Here is a 23780-nt window from a genome sequence, read left to right on the forward strand (position 1 = left end):
CAAAACCAGGCATCTGGGTGCATCCAATCAGAGTGAAGTGGGTGGGGATGGGGCTTATGCTATAAGCACACCCATAATCAACTGAATGGACTTTGGATTATTCAAATACATTCTTGGGTTTTTGGTAGTTTATTTTGTAGTGGGACTCATGGCAAGTTTTACTGACGAACTTCGAGCTCTGAGGAATTAAAATGACTTAAAAAAAACACTGAAAAACTGAAAATCATACATAATCTGAAAAATATCAGAATCATTACACCACTAGAAAATGCTTACATTTGATTGACTTCATAAAAACAGTACAATTTAAAAAAAAAGGAAGGAAATTTCAGTCTTCCACCATATGAGGCCTTTAAATCAGCTGGTTTATAGTGAGCCCATTGCCCTGGGGTGCACGCGCACACACACACACACACACACACACACACACACACACACACACATACGTAAGCAGAGATGTGCTGTGTCCACTCTGGGACAGAAAAGGATTAGTAATTGAATCCAAATGTGCTCCATGTTAACTCGCTCACATCTTGAAAAAGTTTTCCGTCGCATCTGGATTTTCTCTCCAGCTCCTTTTCAAAACTACAGGAAAAAGTCCAGAGTTGTATGTAAACTTTCTGATCAGGCAACACTTGTGCTGGAAAAGGTGAAAGTATTGTAGCACAAATAAATGTACTGTAGCACTTAAATAGAAACTACACTCCAGTTGGGACTTTGCACTTTACAGAAGCCCTGCTGTGTAGTTTCTATCTAACAACTAGTCATTTAAACTGTTTAAAAAACTCCAACAGAATCAGCATCTAAGCAGATTATATTTTAATGTTCATTTTATGAACTGCACAGAGAATTAATTTGGATTGTAGAACTAGCATTTTTGCACATCACTGAGAGGGAAGAAACCCACACCAGCAGGAGCTCAACAATGAATGCATGTTTGCTGTCACAACTTTCAAAACAGGAAGCAAAACAGTCGCCTTAAATTAAGGTTCAATGTTATTTAATACGTGATTTTTATTCAGTTAACTCTAAAAAGCGAAATGAAATAAAAGGCAGTAGGTGCAGCAGCGCGTGCCTCGGCTTCTGAAACCAAAAACATCTTTGGGCTGACTTCTTTTAAGCACACAGAGACGCACATTTTCTAAGCCGCTTATCCTTCTGGGCCACTGGGCCAAATTGTTACGGGGGTTACAAATGACAACATGGCTAAACAATTTTAAGTCATATTGTTCTTTGTGGGGCTCTTTACTATTTATTCCATTCTGTAGTGTTCAAATTACATGATGGACTACAATTACCATAAACACTAAAGCAGGGTGCTTCATTTATGGCCCTGGACACCCGGAGTTCTGCATGATTTGGCGATTTAGTGGGTGGGTTTGAGCAGAGAACTTACCTAATTGTGCTTGATTCCAGCCCTTTAGGAGCCAGTACATCCTTCTAGCTGAAGCTTGGGCATTGGGCATGATGTGCGGCTGCTGCAGTGTCCCAGTTTGCACTGATTTTCAGTGGAGACTGTATACACCAATCAGGCATAACATTATGACCACCTCCTTGTTTCTACACTCATTGTCCATTTTATCAGCTCCACTTACTATATAGGTGCACTTTGTAGTTCTACAGTTACAGACTGGAGTCCATCTGTTTCTCTGCATACTTTGTTAGCACCCTTTTATCCTGTTCTTTAGTGGTCAGGACCCTCATGGACCCTCACAGAGCAGGTACTATTGGGGTGGTGGATCATTCTCAGCACTGCAGTAACACTGATGTGGTGGTGGTGTGTTAGTGTGTGTTGTGATGGTATGAGAGGATGACCATCACAAACTGTGCAGCAGCAGATAAACTATTGTCTCTGGCTTTACATCAACAAGGTGGACTGACAAGGTAGGAGTGTCTAATAGAGTGGACAGTGAGTGGACACAGTGTTTAAAAACTCCAGCAGCACTGCTGTGTCTGATCCACTCATACCAGCACAACACACACTAACACACCACCACCACGTCAGTGTTACTGCAGTGCTGAGAATGATCCACCACCCAAATAGTACCTGCTCTGTGAGGGTCCATGAGGGTCCTGACCACTGAAGAACAGGGTAAAAGGGGGCTAACAAAATATGCAGAGAAACAGATGGACTACAGTCTGTAATTGTATCGAGCACCCCTTCACCCCTTCATTAGAGGGTTATAAAGCCCCCCAGCACTGGGCTGTAGAGAACTGCAACTGCAATCTCAGGAGCGAGGGGGTTCTGTCCAGTTCCTTTGGGATGAGCTGGAATGGAGTTTGTGGTCCAGAACTAATCATCCAACACCAGCACCTGACCTCACTAATGCTCTTGTGAATGTAATCAAATACTCACAGCAATGTTCCAACATCTAGTGTAAAGCCTTCCAGAAGAGTAGAAGCTTTTACTGCAGCAAAAGAGGGACAAACTCCCTGTTAATATCCCTGATTTCAGAAGAAACACTGGTGTCTACAAACAGTTTGGAAAGATAGTAAAGCTTGATGTAACGGCATCCAACAAGATGGAGCTTCATGTAAATAAAAAATAATAATAATAAAACTTTCATACCCGTGGTACTGAGTGAAGCAGCTCGCAGCACTTACTCAACAAACTGCATGTACTGCAGTCAGATTAGAGCTCCACTGAGGCACAAATGCTGAAAATTGAAGGCCTTCTATTTTTGCGCTGCACATTTACGAACTCCAGATTTGGAATGTCACACTTAGCAGCTGCGTCTGCTTCAGGCCAACAAACCAAAACCTCAGTGATTCGCCAAGTAGCCCCACACGCGCACGCATTCGCTCATGGGCGCGGTGCCAGAAAAGTGTGGCAAACAAACATCTGAGAAATGTTTTAGTTTCAGAGCGTGGTCAGAGGTCCTCTGGCAGACGGCTAAAATGAACACTTTGGAGTCGCAGCAGCAGATACGATACTGAAAAATCATGTTGCTGCAAAGTAAACAGACAGATTTCTCTCATTTACTGCATTAGAAGTTTTCACAGCTTACCAGCAGAAACTAACACCCTCCACTAGTGCTAGGATGACATGTAATTCAGAAAAGCCAATAAATTGGGATAAAATGACTCATGAATATTGATATTTTTGTTTTTAAAATCTACGAATTGAGATGCAAATGATTAACCGGTTAACTGATCAAGCTTTAAGTAACAAATGACTGTTGAAACGTCATTTTAAAGTTAATTTATATCTAAATAGGATTTTTTAAGATTTATCATTAAAGTTGGGTAATGTTTTTGAATTGTATGCATGAGGGTGCAAGAGGTGATCGGCTCTGATCGGTTCAGCAAGCCAGGAATACAGTTACCAACAGCGTCAATCAAAAACTGCATCTCAAGCTCCCCGCCCACTCTAACAATCAAAAACTGCACTGTACCAGCCCCGCCCACTCTATCAATCAAAAACTGCATTGTACCAGCCCCGCCCACTCTATCAATCAAAAACTGCACTCTTCCAGCCCCGCCCACTCCATCAATTAAAAGAAAACTGCACTCTTCCAGCCCCGCCCACCCCATTAATAAAAAACCTTCACTGTTCCAGCCCCGCCCACTTTATCAAATAAACAGTACTGTTCCAGCCCCGCCCACTCAGTCAATACAAATCTTCACTGTAACAGCCCCGCCCACTCTATCAATAAAAAACTGCACTGTTCCAGCCCCAGTCAAAACGCTAAACTAGTTTACACAGAAAATCGCTGCTGTCGGAAGAAAACCTTGTATCTCCATTGTCGTTTTTCAGTTTTTGACATAATTTGAAAAGGCATGTTACCCTTTACATTGTGTGGAAATTTCAGGATCAATGGACCAAAAGAAATATCATTAAATTACTTCGAAAAAAGTCTGGCTCCATTGACCTACATTAAAAGTAAAAGTATGTTTCTTCCTTCTCCTGTAAAGTTACCATTTTTCTTCCGACAACAGCAAAATGCATCTGTGTCAGCTCTACTGTTGTATTGTGTTCATCTACTTCGAGATAATAAATTCTAGAAAAACAATGTTTACCTTGCCACATCTGATGAAAATTTACGTAAAACTCTTACGTCTAATTAATCATTTCACATGTTACATCACGACATAAGAGCCGGTGCTTTAATTCTAATATTTCCACAAGGACTTCAGGACTGGCTTCTTTATTTAAAAGGAAAAAAAGAGGAAAGGATATATTTCAGACTTGGCTCATCCCTAATAGAGATACCAGGGCCTTAGGGCTCATTAACTGGACTGGACTCAGTTACAACTGCTGCTCAAACTGGGAGAGCAAAAACAGTGAGAAGCTGCCATGAGTGAAATGTGCGCAGGGACGAACAGTAAGTGAGGAATTAAGAGGAATAAAGAGGACCAAAGAAGGAGAAGAGAGGACAGTCTGATCTCTGTCAGCATTCAGAGTCAGGTTCTCAGTAACTCTGTTGAGGCCTAACTCGTTCAGTTCCTGGTATTCATGAATCATTTCTTTGGAACAGTCTAGCTGTACATAAAAAAAAGCCCATGCCAATCCACTTCCTTCAGGTCATCAGCAAATCACCACATATGGTGTAACACACAAAACACAGCCTACATCAACAAATACATAGACTTAGATGTAGAGGTAGACCATATGGTTTCATCAGTACTGTCAGAACATTGAGGAACTGCATGGGTCATTAAAAAACATATTTAGACCAGCAGACCAACCAATAGACCAGAGGTCACTAAAGGTCTTGTGGAGACGACGACCAGAAAACGAACAACTGCAGACGTCGCATGGAGGCTTCGTTCGCTGGGTCACGACAGAGCCTCTGATTGGTCATTAAAAAAGAGGCGTGCCATGAAACAAAGATGGACAACTTTGATGAGCTTCAGCTTTGGCAGACACTAGTATTTCACTGTGAAACGCGCATTTGTTAAATAAATAAACAATGAATACTTCCTAAATGTGAGATATTCAGTCTACTCTTCAGTAGTACTAACTAGTACTGAGCACCAAAACATGTAGGTTATCTTATATTTAGGTTCACAAGAGGACGAGGCTGAAGTTGGCTTTCTATTCACCAGCTTCTTATGCAAATTTTCCCGCTCCACCTTAAATGGTGACAGTATTCTGAACTCAAACAACGCCATAGTTAGAAGTGTGAAAGAATCGTTTTACAGCAGTCATGAAACTTATCATAAAATAAAATAGCGTCACGTGGAGCATCTGCGACAGGCTACACCAAACCGCAAAAAGTACGAGAGGTTGTAAGCTCGCGAGTGCGCTTTCGGCTCCGCACAACCCTCGAGAATTTCGTTTTGCAAGAAGTGTGCTGAGGCCTCAATAGGCGGACCGTGGTCCGAGTCCGATCTCAGGCGCTGTCCTATTTCACATGGCGTGCTCCAAAAACAGAAACCTGACAATAAATGTTGTTGAAGTGTTACTGAACTGTACTTTATTTGATTTGACATTCAGTTGTTGACTACATAAGATGTTGATATACCTACTAGGCTACTTCAGTAAACAGTATATGGCACTGAATCATGATGCAGGTTAGACATTATGATACTCCGGACCTTTGCTTGAGGAAACTTTCTCTAACTGGACCTTATTGAACTGTAATTAAACACCCCTGTAACAGACTGTATGAGAAAAATGAACATCCTAACTTATCTTATATACACTTCCCTCCAAATATCAGAGTTCTACAAATTATGAGGCCATTAATTTGTCAAAATGCTAATATTGGTACATACATACTACAAACAAGCAACACTACTAATGTAAATATACACTAAATCAGGGGCGTCCAGTCTTATCCACAAAGGGCCGGTGTGGCTGCAGGTTTTCACTCCAGCAAATCAGGAGATCACCTGATGAAATGTTTGAAGACTAAGACCAACTGAGTAAACAAGCAGAATCAGGTGAGATTCAGCTTGTTTGGAGTGAAAACCTGCAGCCACACCGGCCCTTTGCGGATGAGACTGGACACCCCTGCACTACATCAACACTTATGAAACAACCAGCTACTTAAACTGTAGCATATAATTTACAACTCCAACAATATATGGTCGGGCAAAATGGCAAGAACATTTCATGATGCTTGCAGATGTTTTGACAACATACATGAAGTATCACAACGTAATTTTCCTGAGGTCTGATGAGCTGAAACAGGAAAAAGGACTAGCAGAGCCACATTTAAATGACAGCATATTACAGTACAGCGCTCTTATTCTCCACTAAATCCAATTGAACAGGCTGTCTTGGTAATGAAATACACGGTTTGAGTTCTTTAAAGGAAAAGTTTGGTGAAAAATCAAATTCACACATTTTTTTTTTTTTTAGTTACGCCAGATGTAGTCAATCAGCCACGACATGTTACCTGTCCAACTTTCACCTCTAGTGTAAAACTGGAGCGACAAGGCTAATGAGGCTAACTAGAAGTCAATGGTCACCCGAGTCTTTCCCGTAACACATCAACAAAACATCTCTCAAGCTGCTCAAATCTCATCCTACTCTTCATTAGGGTCATACAGATTTGTCATTGTGGTCGAAGACAAAGGCCCAATCCCATTTCACCTCTTGCCCCCACCACTCAGCCCTTATCCCTCTGTTTTGCGTGTTCAATTGTGTTGGGTGTCTCAATTTTTGTTGAGATAGAGGGGTAGGGCGAAGTGTTAGGGCTACATGGCCCTCCAAATGGAGAGACACACTCCAAAAAAAGTGTTATGAGAAAAAAAAAAAGAAAAACCGGCAAGATGGCTGCGTGAGCGACCAAAGAAACCCACAAATGTGAGAATTTTCTGTTAAAAAATTACGATAACCATTGTATTATCTCAGTTTAATATTGTTTAAATGTATTATGGTCCTTTTCTTCGTAAGAAGCATAAAAAAATCCCTAACAGCATGCTAATGTCTCGGTGGCTAGCTAGCTAACTTTCACGTTCTTCCTTAAATAGTCCAGCAGTTCTGATGCCTGAAGCACCAGAACGCAAGCATATGCAACTGCTGCACCATTTAAGGTGGAACGGGAAAATTCAAACAAGAAGCTGGTGAATAGCTGACTTTAGCTTATATCACCAAAGAATTAGCGGTGGGCGATAATAAATAATTGCCCCCCTCTTTGAAAGCATATAATGCACTAAATGTAACTAAAGCCCAGCAGTGAGGAGCTGAACTTTTCCCTTCTCTGCTATCACTGAAGACGGGCTGGGTCGCCTACAGAGCAGCGCTAGTAGCCTATTAATGAAGCAATGTTTTTTTTTTTTTGAGGGTTGTCCCATTACGTAGGGCAAGATTTCAACTACTACCAAACGACCAAAGAAACCCACAAATGTGAGAATTTATTTTCTTCATAACAAGCATAATAAATCACTAGTACTATGCTGATGTCTCGGTAGCTACCTAGCTAAATTTCCTGTTCCACCTTAGATAGTGCAGCAGTTCTGACACCTGAGGTGCCAGAATGTAACTGCTGCTCCATTTAAGGTGGAACGGGGAAATTCCCCACAAGAAGCTGGTGAATATCTGACTTCAGCTTCATATGACCGAAAAATTAGGGGTAGGTGATAATAAATAATTGCCCCTCCCTCTTTGAAAGAATTTGATTCCCTAAATGTAACTAAATCCCAGCAGTGAGGAGCTGAACTTTACCCTCCTCTGCCATCACTGCAGACTGGCAGGGTCGCCTACAGAGCAGCACTGGTAGCTGTTAAAGAAGTAATGCTCTTTTTATTTATTTGCTCTTCTTGTAACTCAGTTCTAAGGGGCAAAGTGACTCTCAAAAACAGGGGGTAGTGGTAAAAATAAGAAACGGGGCCTTACTTTGAGCTACAAAACAGATCGAAACTTCACAGTGTGGCCAAACACTCTAGGCAGCCACAACAGGTGGTGTGCCGAATTCTGACTCCCCTGCAGAATCTGACTACCAAGCCAGGCTGAGAAAGGTTTTGGGGATGTGGTTACAGAAGAGATTTGGGTCTCCTGACTTCTGGAATGTGTTAGCAGTGTTAGCCTTGTAGCTCCAGCACTAAAGCACAGACTCCAAACACTAAAACTAAAAATACTAAACCAAAAACTAAACACTTATCCGTTTCGCAATTTTACATTTTTGTCAGACCTTCAATTTGAACCGTACAGACCGAGCCCCCTCTAGCCTTAAGAAGTCCAGCATGAGCGTGGGTTGGCCTCTATCCCGATATCAAAACAAACCATACAAAGTTCACACATAGTCTCAATGGTGTAAGAAAAGCCCCCAAAAGCTTAGCTGGACAGACAGCCGTGAAGGAAAACGGCCACTCTGTAGGAAGCAAATATTTATGGGATCTGACCGAAATACTTCAGGCATGGTTGTCAGGATTTCGGCACAACATTGCAGCTGTCTGACGTCAGCCTAAGACACAGCCTGAGGGCACATTCTTTCCTAACTCCTGCGTTTCTCATCACCACAGCTTTATATTCAGATTATACTGGTGAGTACTGAGTGTGCACTGTGTGCATAAATCAGGCTTCATTTAGTAAAATACTGATGAAGTGAATAAGCATGAGCTCAAGCGCACAAGTCCAGTCATAACACAGTTCTGAAGCAGCGATGGGACTGTATGGAATTCATCACGATATCAGTGACAAATTACTATTCATTTAAACAGTATTGTAAAAATTAGAGGTGCATAATTAGAACCACACCACTTCAGCTCCATTAAGCAATTTGCAATCTGCTGATAATAAATTATTTTTAATTTCGTGAGATAAGTTTTGCAATTTTATAATGTAAACAATGCGAGGCAGGTCAGAGCACTCTTTATTTAAATGCTGCTGCTACATTTGTCTCAAATTGTCGTAGCATAATTATATGTGACTGATTGGGCTGAATAACCAGCTGTTTCTTCATTCAAGTTATTCAAATAGGCAACCTATTTTTTTATTTATGAATTTCACAAAATGCCAGTTTGGCCCATCAAAGAGCAAATAATATTATTAATATTGCAACTCTGGCTAACAGTAAGTACTGGTAAGAGTGTTTTCTATGTGCACACTTAGCACACACAGTGTGAGTTGAGGGTGTTTATAATAAATAAATAAATACATAAATACAAAAATAAGTTATATAACCTCTTTATAACACTGCAAAAAAATAAATATGAAATTATCCCCGGCACTGCTGTTGTTTACTGTGCAGATTCTAACTGTGTAAACATGTGTTGTCCTGGTTTGTGCCTTGCAGGAATATTAAAGCAGTAGTTTGGTAGGCAATATGACAATGCTTGTGTATTATGACATAACTTATCACAATCAATTAAGCAACAGAACACGAGAGGGAGGGAGTTATCGCGAAATAACATCACAAGCTCGAGTGTTCTATTGCTTTTATACAACAGTTAAATAAATAAAGTAATAAATTAATAAACTGGTCCGTGAACGCGGCGTTTAATATGTTTTAATGTTCGCAGTTCCTTCCGCCAAATTATAGTTCCTTAATAAGCAGCTCGTTGCTACGTCAGAGTAACGAGCTCCGCCCACTCGCTGCACAGCCGGCAGTTCGTTCTCCAGCTCCACAGAGACCGACTGACAGTTTGGGAATTTAGTGTCGTCTCATCTTCAGAGTCGGACCAAATCGGCTGTCGGTCAAATGTGATCTTAAAAGTGTCCATTTTCTGTTTGTGGCAAAGTAAGAAGTAAAAATGTTCAAATGATCTGAGCGTCTCCTACAGCTGTCAAAGTCGTTGCTTAGCAACGGCGTCTCAGCGGAGTGATACAGTGTTTGTGGAAAAACTGTGATGTCATGGTGAAATAACAGCACGGTTACAACGCTTCTCAACCAATCAGCTTGCGTGGCCGAAACTTGTATAAATCGTGATAAATTACGTCATAATACACAACACACTTTCCTGAGCATATTGTGTTTATCAAACACTGACCTACTTGTATGTTTTAACTGCAACATGTAAAAACAGAATAAAAATCACTGTACAGTATTATTATTATTATTATTATTTTTTTTTAATGTGACGCTATTGGTGCATTCTGTCTGTTTCAACTTTTAAAACCTCAGGAAAAACTAAATATCAGGATACACACTGTGTATTGCGAAAAGGTCTTTAAGTTTTTTGGTGTTGTATTTTGCCACATCACCCACCTCTAATCAGCAGAGTTTCCACAGACACTTCTTAAAAAGACGCTCCTAATAGAATTAATAAAATTTGAAACGCTGTGATTATCACTGATATACCTCGCCATATCATTACAATTAGAGATGACACGATTCTGATGCTAGGAAACTATACTGGGCCGATATCAGTAGAACATGGATTAGATATGGGTGCTGGTAACCATACAGTAACTGTCTGATCCCCAATATAATATAATTAGTACGAACACAAGATGTCCACTAAATAGCTTAATCAGAGTTTGATATGGCAATGTTAAAAATAAAATTAACAAGAAATGTCATTTTGGTTATAATATTCAAGATACGAAAGCATGTGTACCACTAAACCACTCTGTACTGCTTCGGCTCCACAGAACTGCGGTGGATCAGTGAACAAATAAATCAACTCATTATTAAAAGTAAAAGTAAATCAGTGACTCACTCTCAGGGGCCCTGCTGGTGTTCTCCTGCGTTGGCAGAGGTGCTTTATACTCAGTGAAACTAGGGGTCACACTGGCGGCTGAGATGATGCTGTTCTCAGACTCTCTGGCTGGAGAGGGTGTCTCTGTCTGTCTGGCAGCGAGGTTTTCAGGTCGTCGGGTCATGGGCGAGGTGTCCACTGGGCTGGGGGGCTCAGTTTTCCTCTGGGCAGGTTCGGGGATCCTGGAGGCCGGAGCAGGCCCATCCACTCTCCGCAGCGAGGCCGGAGCATCCTGAGATCGACCCAGAGTGACCTCCGTTCTCCTGTGGGCCGCCAGCTCTGGAGTCCGGCTCTGCAGAGACACCTCGGGCCGCTTCAGGCCGAAGCGCGCGATGCCTGGGCTGGGCGAGCTGTCCACCTGTTTGGAGGAAATATCGATGGAGATCTCCGTCCTGCGTGAGGCAGCCTCTTGAAGACGGGCTCCGGTGAGTTCCGTACGCCGCAGGCTGCTCTTTGGTGAGCGCTGACCACTGGACAAGGCTTCGGAGCCATGTCTGGAGGCGTAGTCGGAGTTGCGAGAGCCCAGGTCGTGGAAGCGGCTGGAGGCAGAGCCAGTGGAAGAGCGCAGCGGATTGGCTGTCCTGCGTGAAAGAGGCGACGGATTTGTGGGCGAGTCGACCTCCTCCACTTCAAACGACCTTTTCAGTGCTGAAAAAGGAAAAAAGAGGATCGTAAGGTTTGGACTAAAAGGTGCATTTTCCACTGGTTTGATTAGAGATTAACTGAATCTGATAATGATACCTGATCCTAAGTCTATCTAACCAAACTACTCAACAGGTACCTAATAACCCTGATATTTACACCACTCCACTTTTTAAATATTTTATTTAGCTAAAAGCCGTGCTCACAAATAAAACATTCTAAGCCTCACTTAATGGCATTTACTGGTTAGATAACGTCACATTTGAGTGGTTTCAGAGCTACGAAAAGTCGCTCTGCTCTTTGGCACAGTTTATATGTACTGAAATCCTCAGTGGACGTTCCTCCTCTAAAATACTGCCGTTACACGTTTTGCAATGAGCAGTTTTACTACTGCTTGTCTCAAGTATGCGAATCCAACACCACTAACATTTTGCTTGCTTCAGTTAAGCTTAATCCACTGGCGCATATGCAAGTGCCACTCAGTGGCACTTCATAGTATTGATATTCTCTACTGTCGATACTGACACTGTATTTAAGAGCCTGAACGAGGGCCAATACTGATACGACACTGGTGCTTAAAGTGATAGTTGGGGGGAAAAAATAAGATATCGGACCCAATTTCAGTGAACCAGCCAAGACATGTTTACTGTCAAAATAGTTCATTAGGTTTAGGCTAATATAGTTAACAAGTATTGCAAGCTACTATCCCATTAATTAGCAAGTTGCTAACTGCATGCCTAAATCATCACACGCTTGCCTCAAACTGGTCAGGTTTCTCAAATAGACCTGATTATGCGGTTTCGGACACTGTATGATAAACACCTTTAAAAACAGATACGAGTCCTGAGCTAAAACAGGAGCAATCATCACGAAGCCTGAAATTCATTCATACTTCTGTCTATTTTAATAGATAACACTATGTTAATTATGCTAATTGCTGGAGTATGAGCCTCCATTACTTGTTGGCCAGATTAGCCTTATTGGTCAAGCGTGAAGCTAAAGAAGCAAACATGTGTTGGCCTTTGGAGTGAGGGGGAACTACTTTTGCTGAACTACAGTCTTCATAAGAGAGACAACTGTGCATTTTTCTGAGTTGATTACTCCAATTTTGTTAACAAGACTTGGTAGACTGAGCGATAAATAACCGGGGAGATTCATAGAAAAACGAAAACTGGCCTTACGTCCTTATGACAGGACATGAGTTTAGACTCTGAGCATCAAACCATTAAACTGAAGAGAGCCGAGAGACCGATTCTGTTTCCCACATGAAGGTAGGTAAACCTCACTTCTTCACATGCGGTTATTCACTGGAAGAAAGTGGTTTCCTCATCTCCAAAATGAGAGCGCTGACTCCACAGCTGAAGAGCTCAATGTGTTTCTGAGGCTAAATCGCAAACGGCTCTAATCCCCACACGTGAAACTTTGGCTTCTCCACCCGAAAGGTGCATTTAATGGTAAATGCAGCCTATGGCTGAAACCCAACTGACATTTTATTGGACATACAAGGCACAGTACAGGTGTACAACATGTTATTTTATGACTTCAGCCTGAGAGTTTCTGTGGAGTAAATTATTTCTTTAAACCTGATCTCCTGCAGGTGTTTAATGCCATAAAAACAGAAGTAATTATACAAAAAAAGAACAGGAAGGAAGAGAAAGAAACAACTGCTGAGTGGGAAAAATAACATACAAAGTTTTTACATAACTTTCAAAAAGTCATGCTTGGATTCCAAAATAAATACAGAGAAAAGAGGGCTTTCACAGGCCAAGTTTTGTTTGTGAATATGAACTCTAGCTAAGAATATCATTAAATTAGAGGTCTTTTTTCCACTGTGACTGCCAAGGATTTCAAACAGTAACAATTTATACATATCCTGCTACGAAGACCATTAAAAATCATTCGGATTAAAACCTGATGATTTGAGTCCTGTGGGAAAGGCTCAAAGGGGAATACCACCAATTTTTAAAGATTTTTTTAATATAATTCAGTCACTGAGATGTAAACAAAGTTATTCAGATTGGTCTGATGTGAACTGGTTCATAGCAGAGAAACCTACCAGTTACAATTTCTTTACAGTGGTGGTGATAGGAACCAGGGGTCGCCATGTCAAAAATGCAAATATAGCCATGTTATTTACTATCCAAAATGACCAGTGAACCTACAAGTGTCTTCTGAGTTTTATACTTAAAGTTTCTGATCATAAATGAGTTCTAAATCTGAAAGAACAGGTTTTCACTGGGGACTATAATGCCTTAGACCAGACTACATGTACCTGTCCACCATTAATGCATTAAAAAAAATAACCAAAACCTGATCTTAAAACGTGTAAAACTGTCTCAGGCATCATATCCATAACTTAACCACTTAATGTAATAACTCTGTGTGATAGCTTTCAGAGGCATTCAACTCTTCAGATGTTTGGTTCCTATCACCACCACTGTGAACATTTCTGAGTTTTTCTAGAACGGAGCACATCAAACCCCTCTGACTGACTTTGTTTACATCTCAACCATTTTATTATGCATAAATTTTGAAAAAACGGAGGAGCTTCCCTTTGGATACAACGAGTGAAAACTCTTTTAGGTAACGTTAACTATTAACTTAAGTGCCTTTAGGATCGCTCACAAGCCTGTAAAACCATTAGGGTCTTTTAGCTAACTACATTACGAAAACAACCCACCAGAAAAACGCGTTTACTAGCCGTTGGACATCATTACAAAACGCAAAACGTAGCCATGCAAGTCTTTTAACGACGTAGCAAAAGCCTCAACTTAACAAGCGCCATTTTTCGAGTTTCCCTCCATCTTAAATGCCGTTATATTCTGTCCACAGGCGAAGTTACAGGTTTGAATTTGAGCGGGAAAATTGTGTGTCCAAATTCGACTAAAAGTGAGGATAAGAACCACGAAATAACAGGGTAAACTAAAGTACCGTTAGACTACAAGCCTACCTGATTTGACCCGTTTCAATTGTCTTGTCAACATTGCCGCCATTGGTCAAACGGACTACAATCTCCACAATGCCGAGCGCGCGATGTGAGTTCAGCTAACCCGTCAAATCCCTTCGTACCTTATGGGTAATGCAGGCTCAGAGGGACGTTTTAAGAGTGAATAGAAACTGGCAAACGTTGAGGTCGTTTGTTGCGTTTGACTGATCGGATTTCTTGATAAAATAGACATTAAAATATATAAAAGCTATTTTATCCAGCTGTATTTTTTAAATCATGTTTAATGTCGTTTTTATTTTCAGAGAGGAAAAGTGGATAAATTGGGGTTACTCGGGGTTTGATTTGAGAATCAAGGGGATGCCACCAAGCCCACCCACCATCTCCTTTAGTTTAAAGCCATTATGTGAAATCGTCATCAGGAAACCAGCTGGAGTGATTATAAACACAAATAAGTCCATTTGTCTTCAAATGATCGATGTTTGCCTTAAATCTTTCTCTTTGCCTTTTCAGTAGCTTCTAACTAGGCAAGGTTGTTGTCTGTGTTGCTATGTGACCGGCAGTCTGAGCGCCAACCTTCAGAGTTAAAGGTCCTGAAACTGCTGCCTCCTCTGCAGGAACATAGTGTAGAGGAATTAGCAGATATAGGCTGTATTAACTGCCAGCGTTTAAGACCATTTAGTGTTAAAACTGTGTTGAACGATCAGCAGAGCTTTATTTTACTGCAAAGAAGGATTATTTTATTTTTACCTACAAATCTAATTCTGCTGTGGAGCCGTAACAGGGCAGTAAAAGAGCCGCATGCAGCTCCTGAGGGGCACGTTGCCGACCCCTGCTATAGTGGAAAACAGGCATGGATGGCACAGTTTTCACTCTGTACTGCATATACCAGGCAGATCACACATTAGGAAAACCCAACTAGCATCTAACATCTTAGATAAAACACAAACACATTCAATGTCAGAGAATTTTTCCTGGAATTAGTGCATTCAGTAATAAATTCATGTTGTGTACTTGGGCCAACTTGACAGCTAATGCAGTACCGGCTCTCTTTTTCTTCTTCCAGTCATTTGACATTCATCATTATCATTTTAGACACAGCCAACATCAAAATCTCTCCTCTTTCATTTTTGCGATCAGTTTTACAGTTCAGTAAATGTTTGCCTAGTTGGCAGTAAAAAGCCTTTTTTGCGAGGAGGCCTTTCATTGCCCTTTTTTCCCTCCACATACACAACAAAGCCTGTGGCATTGATTTCACAGCTGGCCCGTGTTTCAGAAAGTCCATCAGTGTTTGAAATCCGTATTGGCAGCTTTACTCATTGAGAAATAGGGCTAAATGATTTCTGTATGTGATCAGCTCTGAACCCAGCATGGGCAGAGCTTCACTGCGTGCATTCTGGTTCTCATTACATTGAGTAACATCCACCTCATAATTGAGGGCTGCTAAAATAATATTAAGCCTCTTCCAGTCGTTTTCAGTCCTGATGACTTACTGAAAACTGCTATTCCAGGGAGCTTTAGCTCTTTTAAACCTACCTATTTGCTTGAACTGGACACCTGGCGTCCTTTCTTTGCTGCATGTTTATTAAGACTTGGGCTCAACTTCTGAGCCGCTGAGCTGTCGTTAAGTGTAAATCAAGCTAGTGTGTTTAGTGATATGACTGGTGTGGAAATGTGTAGAATTGTGTAGAACTGAAGTGTAAATGCTGTCCCATAGACTGTTGCTGGTGTAGGAGAGTCAGAGCACACATTACTCTGCAGTGCATGCTGGGCACTGTAGTGCAGTACATTGTGAAACAGGCTTATATCAATAGAAAATTAAAATGCTTTTGTGGGCCGGATAGGATTGTGTTGCGGGCCTGATCTGGCCCGCGGGCCTTGTGTTTGACACGTGGGCTCTAGGCCCTCACTTCAGCCTCCACATGCATGGTTGCCAGATTACTTTAATAGATTTCTGATGAATAACTCAAAACCCATCTAAATGCACAAAAAAACACCAATTTTGACATACATTAAAAAAAATCTGCATTGTTTTTATAGCCAACATGACATCATGTCAATATTATACCATTCATGCGTGTGCAGTAAAAGGTGGAGAATGCAAAAAGCAGCATCGTCCTACAATGCAACAGTGACATTTATCTTCTCTCCTTATTTCAGAACACTTCAAGTGTTAGTTAATGCTCCTGTTCATATTAAGCACAAAATATCATTTAAATGACAAAATCTTGTTTTACCTCAAAACAGAACTTTTAATTACATCCTCATTCACCGACGGGGAAAATAATATTAACCAATAATATCATGTTTCACTTCCTCCTCCCACCAGCCCAACCTATTATCAAGAGAAAACGTTCAGCTGGGTCAGAGATCTCCTTATTAGCTCCTTGTTACTGTTTCACTCATCAGTTATAATCGTTTCAGTTAGAACAGTTTGTAAGTTTATGTTGTGTGCCTTTTATTTGATTAGTTAATTGGCAAGCAAACAGCAGATGCACCTACCCTCCAAATCCACATCCAATGTTGGCTTTCATTGAATGCTTTTACATACACTCAATAATCCGATCATAATCGGATTTCTGCAGCTATCTGATTATTCAAACGGTCATGTAAACAGCACACTCCGATTTCTTAGATCGGAGTAAGGTCTAGAAATCAGATTCAGAAATATGATAAAGAGAGCTGGATTTTAGCTCAGTAATCAGATTTTTTAGTGCATGTGAACTCTTACTCTGATTTCTTTCGGATTTCTCAGTCTGCGCAAGTGCAAAAACAGACACAGCAAAACTCTTTCGGAGCGACGCTGAAACCAAACACATTCTTGATGAAATGAAGGATTTAAATCTTGTAGATGATGTGTGTTCATATTTTCAGGTAAAGTGGCGCGATGTTTTTTTTTTACAAAAAAGCTGCAAGTTTGAGTTTTATATTATATTTACGTAAGGTCTTCTTCCTCTGTGAGCTTATTGGCTGGTAGCAAAGCAGAAATCTGATTACAGCCTGACTCATGTAGACTCTGAGTTTTTCCATTATCTGATTACCCAAGTGCATGTAAACGCATAGATTGGATTACTGACAAAATCTGATTTTCTCCAGTTATCAGAAACGCATTCATTGTTTTCACCATTGTCACTATTTTGCATTGCAAAAATGCTAAATTTCATTGACAAATAACCATTTTTGTGACCACAGTCCACAAAAATCGCTTGACTAGCAGTTACTGACGCTACAATGTGAAGTTGAGAACATGCTGTAGGTGGGTTTAGCAATGCTGTCTCTCAACAGGAGTGAATAAAAACCTACATTAATCAAAATCTTTGATAAATGAGTGAGAGTGGCAAGAAGTCAGGCCTGATCAGATGTGAAATAACATCACATTTTTGACATCCAAAAAACTACATGTACATCATCAGTTATATATGTTTGAATTCATTTACTGACATCTGAATTTTTTATGAAGCACCGAAAGCAACTTGATTACCCCTTGTGGAGAATCTCCAGTCTGCTTAACATGAGTAAGTGCATTATAGCCAGTCCATTGCTCTAAAAATCACAGCAAACTAACCCACGCTATAAAAAACAAATATTCTTATATGCTGTCAGTATATTCCAAAATATAAACAAATAATACTGTAATATTTTCAACACAATCTAACCAAAAGCAGCCAAATTTAGTTGAAAACAGCCCAATTTGGCAACCCTGCCATACAACCTCTGGTTCTGGTCTGTTCTTGCGCAGGTAGCTGCTGAATCCAGGTGTGAATTCCAGGCCTTTCAGCAGGATCTGCCCTGCGGAGCTCACAGCGTGGGGTCTTTCACAAAGGGGCCCATTATAAAGCCCTCCATCAGCCAGACAGCAGCACGCTTATCACAACACAGAGGAACACGTCACACACACACGTGGATCGAGTTTCTACCCAACACACAGGAAGACTGATCTGGCCACCAGCCAACAGCGCAGGCTAAGAGCCGGCAGGCCGGTTGTCCGGCACATCTCCTGCGTGTGGATCAGAAAAAACTTCTCTTCACTCAGTGGTTAAATTGTCAAAGTTTCATGGCAGATGATGCATTCAAAAAGCAGTGCCACTCAAAAAATGGATGAGATGTAGACAAAGTCATTCACGGTGGTTTAAAGTGAAAAACTTAATTGAAGCAAAACTTACAGACTCAGATTTCTTTACAGTGGTGCTGATAGGAACCAGGGGTCACCATAAGACAAATATAGCCATTTGATTTCCTATACAAACTCACCAGTGAACCTACACGTGTCTTCTGAGTTTTTATATGTATTATTGATGGTCAAATAGTGGTAAATATGAAAGAAAAGTTTTCTTTGGGGACTATTTTGCCTAGTTCTACATGTACGACTCCAATATTAACATATTTAAAAACATGTTTTAAGCCAAAAGCTCGTCTAAAAATTATGGCAAAACAAAGTCTCAGGCTTCAGGCAGTGCATTCATAACCACTTCATGTACTAACTTTCTGCGATATAGCTTTGTTTACATCTTAACCGATTAATTATGCAGGAATTTTGGAGCAGTTGTAAAATTTAAATAAATTATGTTGTTTTTAAGTAAATGATTAATTTTTATCGGTTTCAAATGTGTTTATTTTGGTCCAAAGGAAATTCTATTCCATGAAAGCCAAATAAACTGGACTTGAATCAGCCACTGCATTGTATGTTGAAAAGCTGTATATATGCTGGTTCTATTTGACTGAATGGAAATGTGGGATATAAGTTCATGCATTTATTTTAAGGACTGTTGGGAGAGGGGTGGAGTTGTGTGAGCTGAGTAGCTACTTACACTACATGTCCAAAAGTATCCAGACAGCCCTTCTAATGAGTGAATTTCAGCTGCTTTAAGGTTCACCCACTGCTGACTTTCCAGTCAAAACAGCCATTAAGTAAAAGTTCATTTTTTTCAGACACACTTTGCTTTTTTTTTACAGCTTCCATTCTTCTTAGGTTCAGTCTTAGTAGTTCAGTCTTAGAAGTTGGTTGCATTTTCTGCTTCTCAAGATCCAAGGAATCCCAAACACATTTAGTGAGGTTGAGGTCTGGACTCTGGGGTGGTCAGTCCATTGTTCAGCTTCTTTGTTTGATGTGTCCGTCTCCTTTTCTCAGTGAGGTTCTTCTTGATCAGCTACACATCCTTTCAGACCCACAGCGCTGAGTCGTCTTCTCACAGTGGAAGGATGGACAGAAACACCTGTGGATGTTTTCCGATCTGAAGCGACTTGATTTTCTCCTCTCTCTCAGAGATGAAAGCTTCAAATGCTGTTTATCTACTGGGGACTGTTGTCTACCAGGTCTTCCAGGTGGTTGTCAGGAATCCCAGTTTTTTTCTGTATCCAGTTTTGGAAAGTCCTATTTTTTTTCACTTACTCACTTTTCCTTTGACATTCTCCTTGCTTATCCAAGTGGATTATCATATATGTAATCTCCGCAGTTCTATCTTCTGAAAAATATATAACTCACTTCATGTTTTGACTGAAAAAATGAATAAATGAAGCTAATAAACAGCTAATAAATGTCATTATATTACAATTATATCACCATATATCACAGTAATCAAAAAGGGCAACAGACAAGGTGGGTGGCAGGTTTCTAAGTGGCATGATTTTTGTCTTTATTTGACGCTTATCACCTTGCAACCCTCCTCAAATCAAGCCCTGGCCACTCTAATCATGTTTAAAAACCTTGGTGGCCCTTTAATGACCTGATCTTGTTGGATATAGAAGGCAGTTCAGCCTCAAAATAGTCAGTCCTTCTGGATCTACTGCCGTTTTCTCATGAGCTAACTTTTCTCATGACTCGTCTTTGAAAGGGTGCTTTTACTTAGGCTGACCACTGATGATGTCATTTCCTGTAGAACATTTGTGGTGGGATTAATAAGGAGAGTGAAAGAAAAGTCCAGGCAGCACCGCATGCCCTGCATAGCTACAATACGCACTCCCACACTCGGCCCCAGGAGTGCAGTTAAAGCTCAATGGAAAATGACTTTGACTGGGTTAAACAGGCAGACAGAGATTCGGTGACAGAGATAGTCCACGTCTCTTTCGGTCTAGCCCTCCGATTAAAGGGCCCAACTCTGGGAAACCAGAAATTTCCTCACTTTTTTTTTTTAAAATAAAAGAGTTTGTTTTGGTATGTAAGCGCTGTTGAAGTTTCAAAACACCATACACTGATCAGGCATAACATTATGACCACCTCCTTGTTTCTACGCTCATTGTCCATTTTATCAGCTCCACTTACTACATAGGTGCACTTTGTAGTTCTACAGTTACAGACTGTAGTCCATCTGTTTCTCTGCATACTTTGTTAGCCCCCTTTTACCCTGTTCTTCAGTGGTCAGGACCCCCATGGACCCTCACTGAGCAGGTACTATTTGGGTGGTGGATCATTCTCAGCACTGCAGTAACACTGATGTGGTGGTGGTGTGTTAGCGTGTGTTGTGCTGTTACGAGTGGATCAGACACAGCAGTGCTGCTGGAGTTTTTTTAAACACCTCAGTGTCACTGCTGGACTGAGAATAGTCCATCAACCAAAAATATCCAGGTAACAGCGTCCTGTGGGCAGCGTCCTGTGACCATTGATAAAGGACTAGAGGATGATTAGCTCATACTGTACAGCAAGAGATGAGCTATCGTCTCTGACTTTACACATACAAGGTGGCCTGACAAGGTAGGAGTGTCTAATAGAGTGGACAGTGAGTGGACACAGTGTTTAAAAACTCCAGCAGCACTGCTGTGTCTGATCCACTCGTACCAGCACAACACACACTAAAACACCACCACCACGTCAGTATCACTGCAGTGCTGAGAATGATCCACCATCCAAATAGTACCTGCTCTATGAGGGTCCATGAGGGTCCTGACCACTGAAGAACAGGGTAAAAGGGGGCTAACAAAGTATGCAGAGAAACAGATGGACTACAGTCTGTAACTGTAGAACTACAAAGTGCACCTATGTAGTAAGTGGAGCTGATAAAATGGACAATGAGCGTAGAAACAAGGAGGTGCTCATAATGTGATGCCTGATTGGTGTATATACCCGTATAGTTCGTATATTGAAACTAAGCTGTAAACAGGCCATTCTGAATTCACTGTTTTTGTAATGTCACTAAAACCAATGCATTTACATGTATCGGCCTACAGCAGTTTAGCTCTGCCCATTTACACTGATGTTATAAGTTTTCAGCCCAAACTGCTTTGTGAATGAGGCAGCCAATCAGAACAGAGATCACTTACACCAATGAGCCAAACCATTATGATGACTCACAGATGAAGCAGATAACATTGATTATGTCATAATAACAGTCCGTGTCGAGGTCTGGAACATATTAGACAGTAAGCGAACAGTCAGTTCTCATAGTCGACGTGCTGGATGTGGGACAAATGGGCAGGCATGAAGTTATAATGAGTGTTTCAGCTCTGAGTGCTTTTTGAATGAGGCTCAAAACAGGGCAGCCAATCAGAACGGAGCTTATTTACATATTTCAGTCTTAAAGGCACAGTAACAAAAACAGTCTATTAGATAAAGAGAGGCTGGAAAATGGTCATATAAAATGAACTATTACCATTTTTGGTATGTAAACCAACACAAATATACAACAGTCATGTAGGATACGGGCCCTTTAATAGAAATAGCATTAGAGAAAAAGGAGACACAAGATACTTCTGGCCAAGATAAAAACAATAACTCTCAAGAGGAGACACGTGTGAGGCTTTCTTGCACAGGAGAAATATCAGAGCAGCAGGAGAGGCTTAAGCAAGTCTACTTTGTCTTTCTGGTTGATTTTACAGAGAAACTACAGGAGACTCCTTTTTCACACATTTCTTTTCCATGAGTGAAGGGCACTGAATGCAAAGAGACGTGTTAGCTAACATTTCTATAATATGTTTTTATTTAAAATATGAACCAAACATTTTTATGTGTACTAGTATATATAAAGACCACTGCCCTGTGTGGATGATTCTAGCATAATGGTTGAAACTCAGAATGCAAAACACATTTAGCAGTTTTAGATGATGGGCCCAATCCCATTTCTTCTTTTTACCCCTACCCCTTGTTTCCGAGTGTCACCCTAACCCCTTAGAACTGAGTTACAAAGAGTAGTGGTTGAAATCTTGCCCTACGAAATGGGACCCTCAAATAAAAAAAACAAAAAAAACAACATTACTTCATTAACAGGCTACTAGCGTTGCTCCGTAGGTGACCTGTCCTGTATTCAGTGATAGCAGAGAAAAGTTCAGCTTTTCACTGCTGGACTTTAGTTACATTTAGTGCATCATAGGCCTTCAAAGAGGGGGTATAAGACAATTACTTATTATCGCCCACCGCTAATTCTTTGGTGATACAAAGCTGAAGTCAGCTGTTCGCCAGCTTCTTGCTCGAATTTTCCCGTTCCACCTTAAATGGTGCAGCAGTTACAACTGCTGGACTATTTAAGGTGGAACGGGAAAGTTAGCCTGCTAGCTATCGAAACATTAGCATGCTATTAACGATTTTTTATGCTTGTTATGAAGAAAAGGACCATAACACATTGAAACGACATTAAACTAAGATATACAGTGGTTATCGTAATTTTTTAATGGAGAAAATTCTCACATTTGTGGGTTTCTTTGGTTGCTTACCAGTTTTTCTTATTTTCTCATAACACTCTGTTTGGAGTGTCTCTGAAAAACCTCCGTTTGGAGAGCCATGTAGCCCTAACGCTTCACCGTATCCCTCTATCGCAACAAAAATCAGGACACCCTAATCCTACACGTGAACGCGCAAAACAGAGGGCTAAGGGCTAAGTGGTAGGGGCGAGGGGTGAGGATTGGGCCTTGGATGCAGACTGACGCTACACCGTAATTATGTTGACCGTATTAAAACAAATGATAGAACATTCCATTTTGTCACTATCATAACACTACAGAAACCTTAACAAATGTTTCAGTAGTGACTGAAATTGTTGGTGGTGACAGTTTTAGCACATTTTGAGCAGGACTCAAAAACGCTAGCCAGTACATGGGTAGCAAACACAGATTTAGATTAGATTAAGTTAGATTCAACTTTGCCATTGTGCAGAGTACAAGTACAGAGCCAATGTAATGCAGTTAGCATCTGACCACAAGTGCAAAATACAGTATTATTTACATATAAAGTGCAGGAGGTAACCGTGGTAAGTGATGCTGTGGTTACAATATATACAGTTGAGGATGGTAGAGAAGTAAAAAAAAAGATGTGCAAGTATAAATATAATATACTTATATACAAAGAAAATACAAATGTTGGTTGTATGTACTGTGAGAGCAGCTTTAAACAGTTGCACAAAAAAAAATCATAATATTTTTCATTAAAACACAAAAACTTTGAGTTAATTGCAGAAAATGTGTTTCGGTGGTGACCACACTGATTTTCAGACTTTGTGACACATTTACTTCAAAAACAATGGGGTCTAACTGCTCACCTGTGGTCATGAGGGACAGGGACGCAGTCTCACTTCCTGCTCTAAAATGCAGGGGTGTGGCTAAAATAAGGCTCCGCCTATTACTAAAACTTAGTGTTTTGGTAGTGACATGAAAACATGGGACAGCATTTTTGGAATAT

General features: G+C 40.7%; 1 protein-coding gene across 3 annotated transcripts in view; it reads right to left on the minus strand.

Annotated features, from left to right (window-relative positions):
* The window catches only part of sept9a (septin 9a), a 163863-nt gene that overhangs the window by 73991 nt on the left and 66092 nt on the right, over nt 1–23780 (minus strand). For all 3 annotated transcript variants that reach the window (XM_036561469.1, XM_036561471.1, XM_036561470.1), the window contains one exon: nt 10555–11241. In XM_036561469.1, the coding sequence (XP_036417362.1) occupies nt 10555–11241 (687 nt within the window). The remainder of the gene's footprint in view (nt 1–10554; nt 11242–23780) is intronic.

Source organism: Colossoma macropomum, unplaced genomic scaffold (assembly GCF_904425465.1).
Source record: "Colossoma macropomum unplaced genomic scaffold, Colossoma_macropomum, whole genome shotgun sequence".
NCBI classification, from domain to species: Eukaryota; Metazoa; Chordata; class Actinopteri; order Characiformes; family Serrasalmidae; genus Colossoma; species Colossoma macropomum.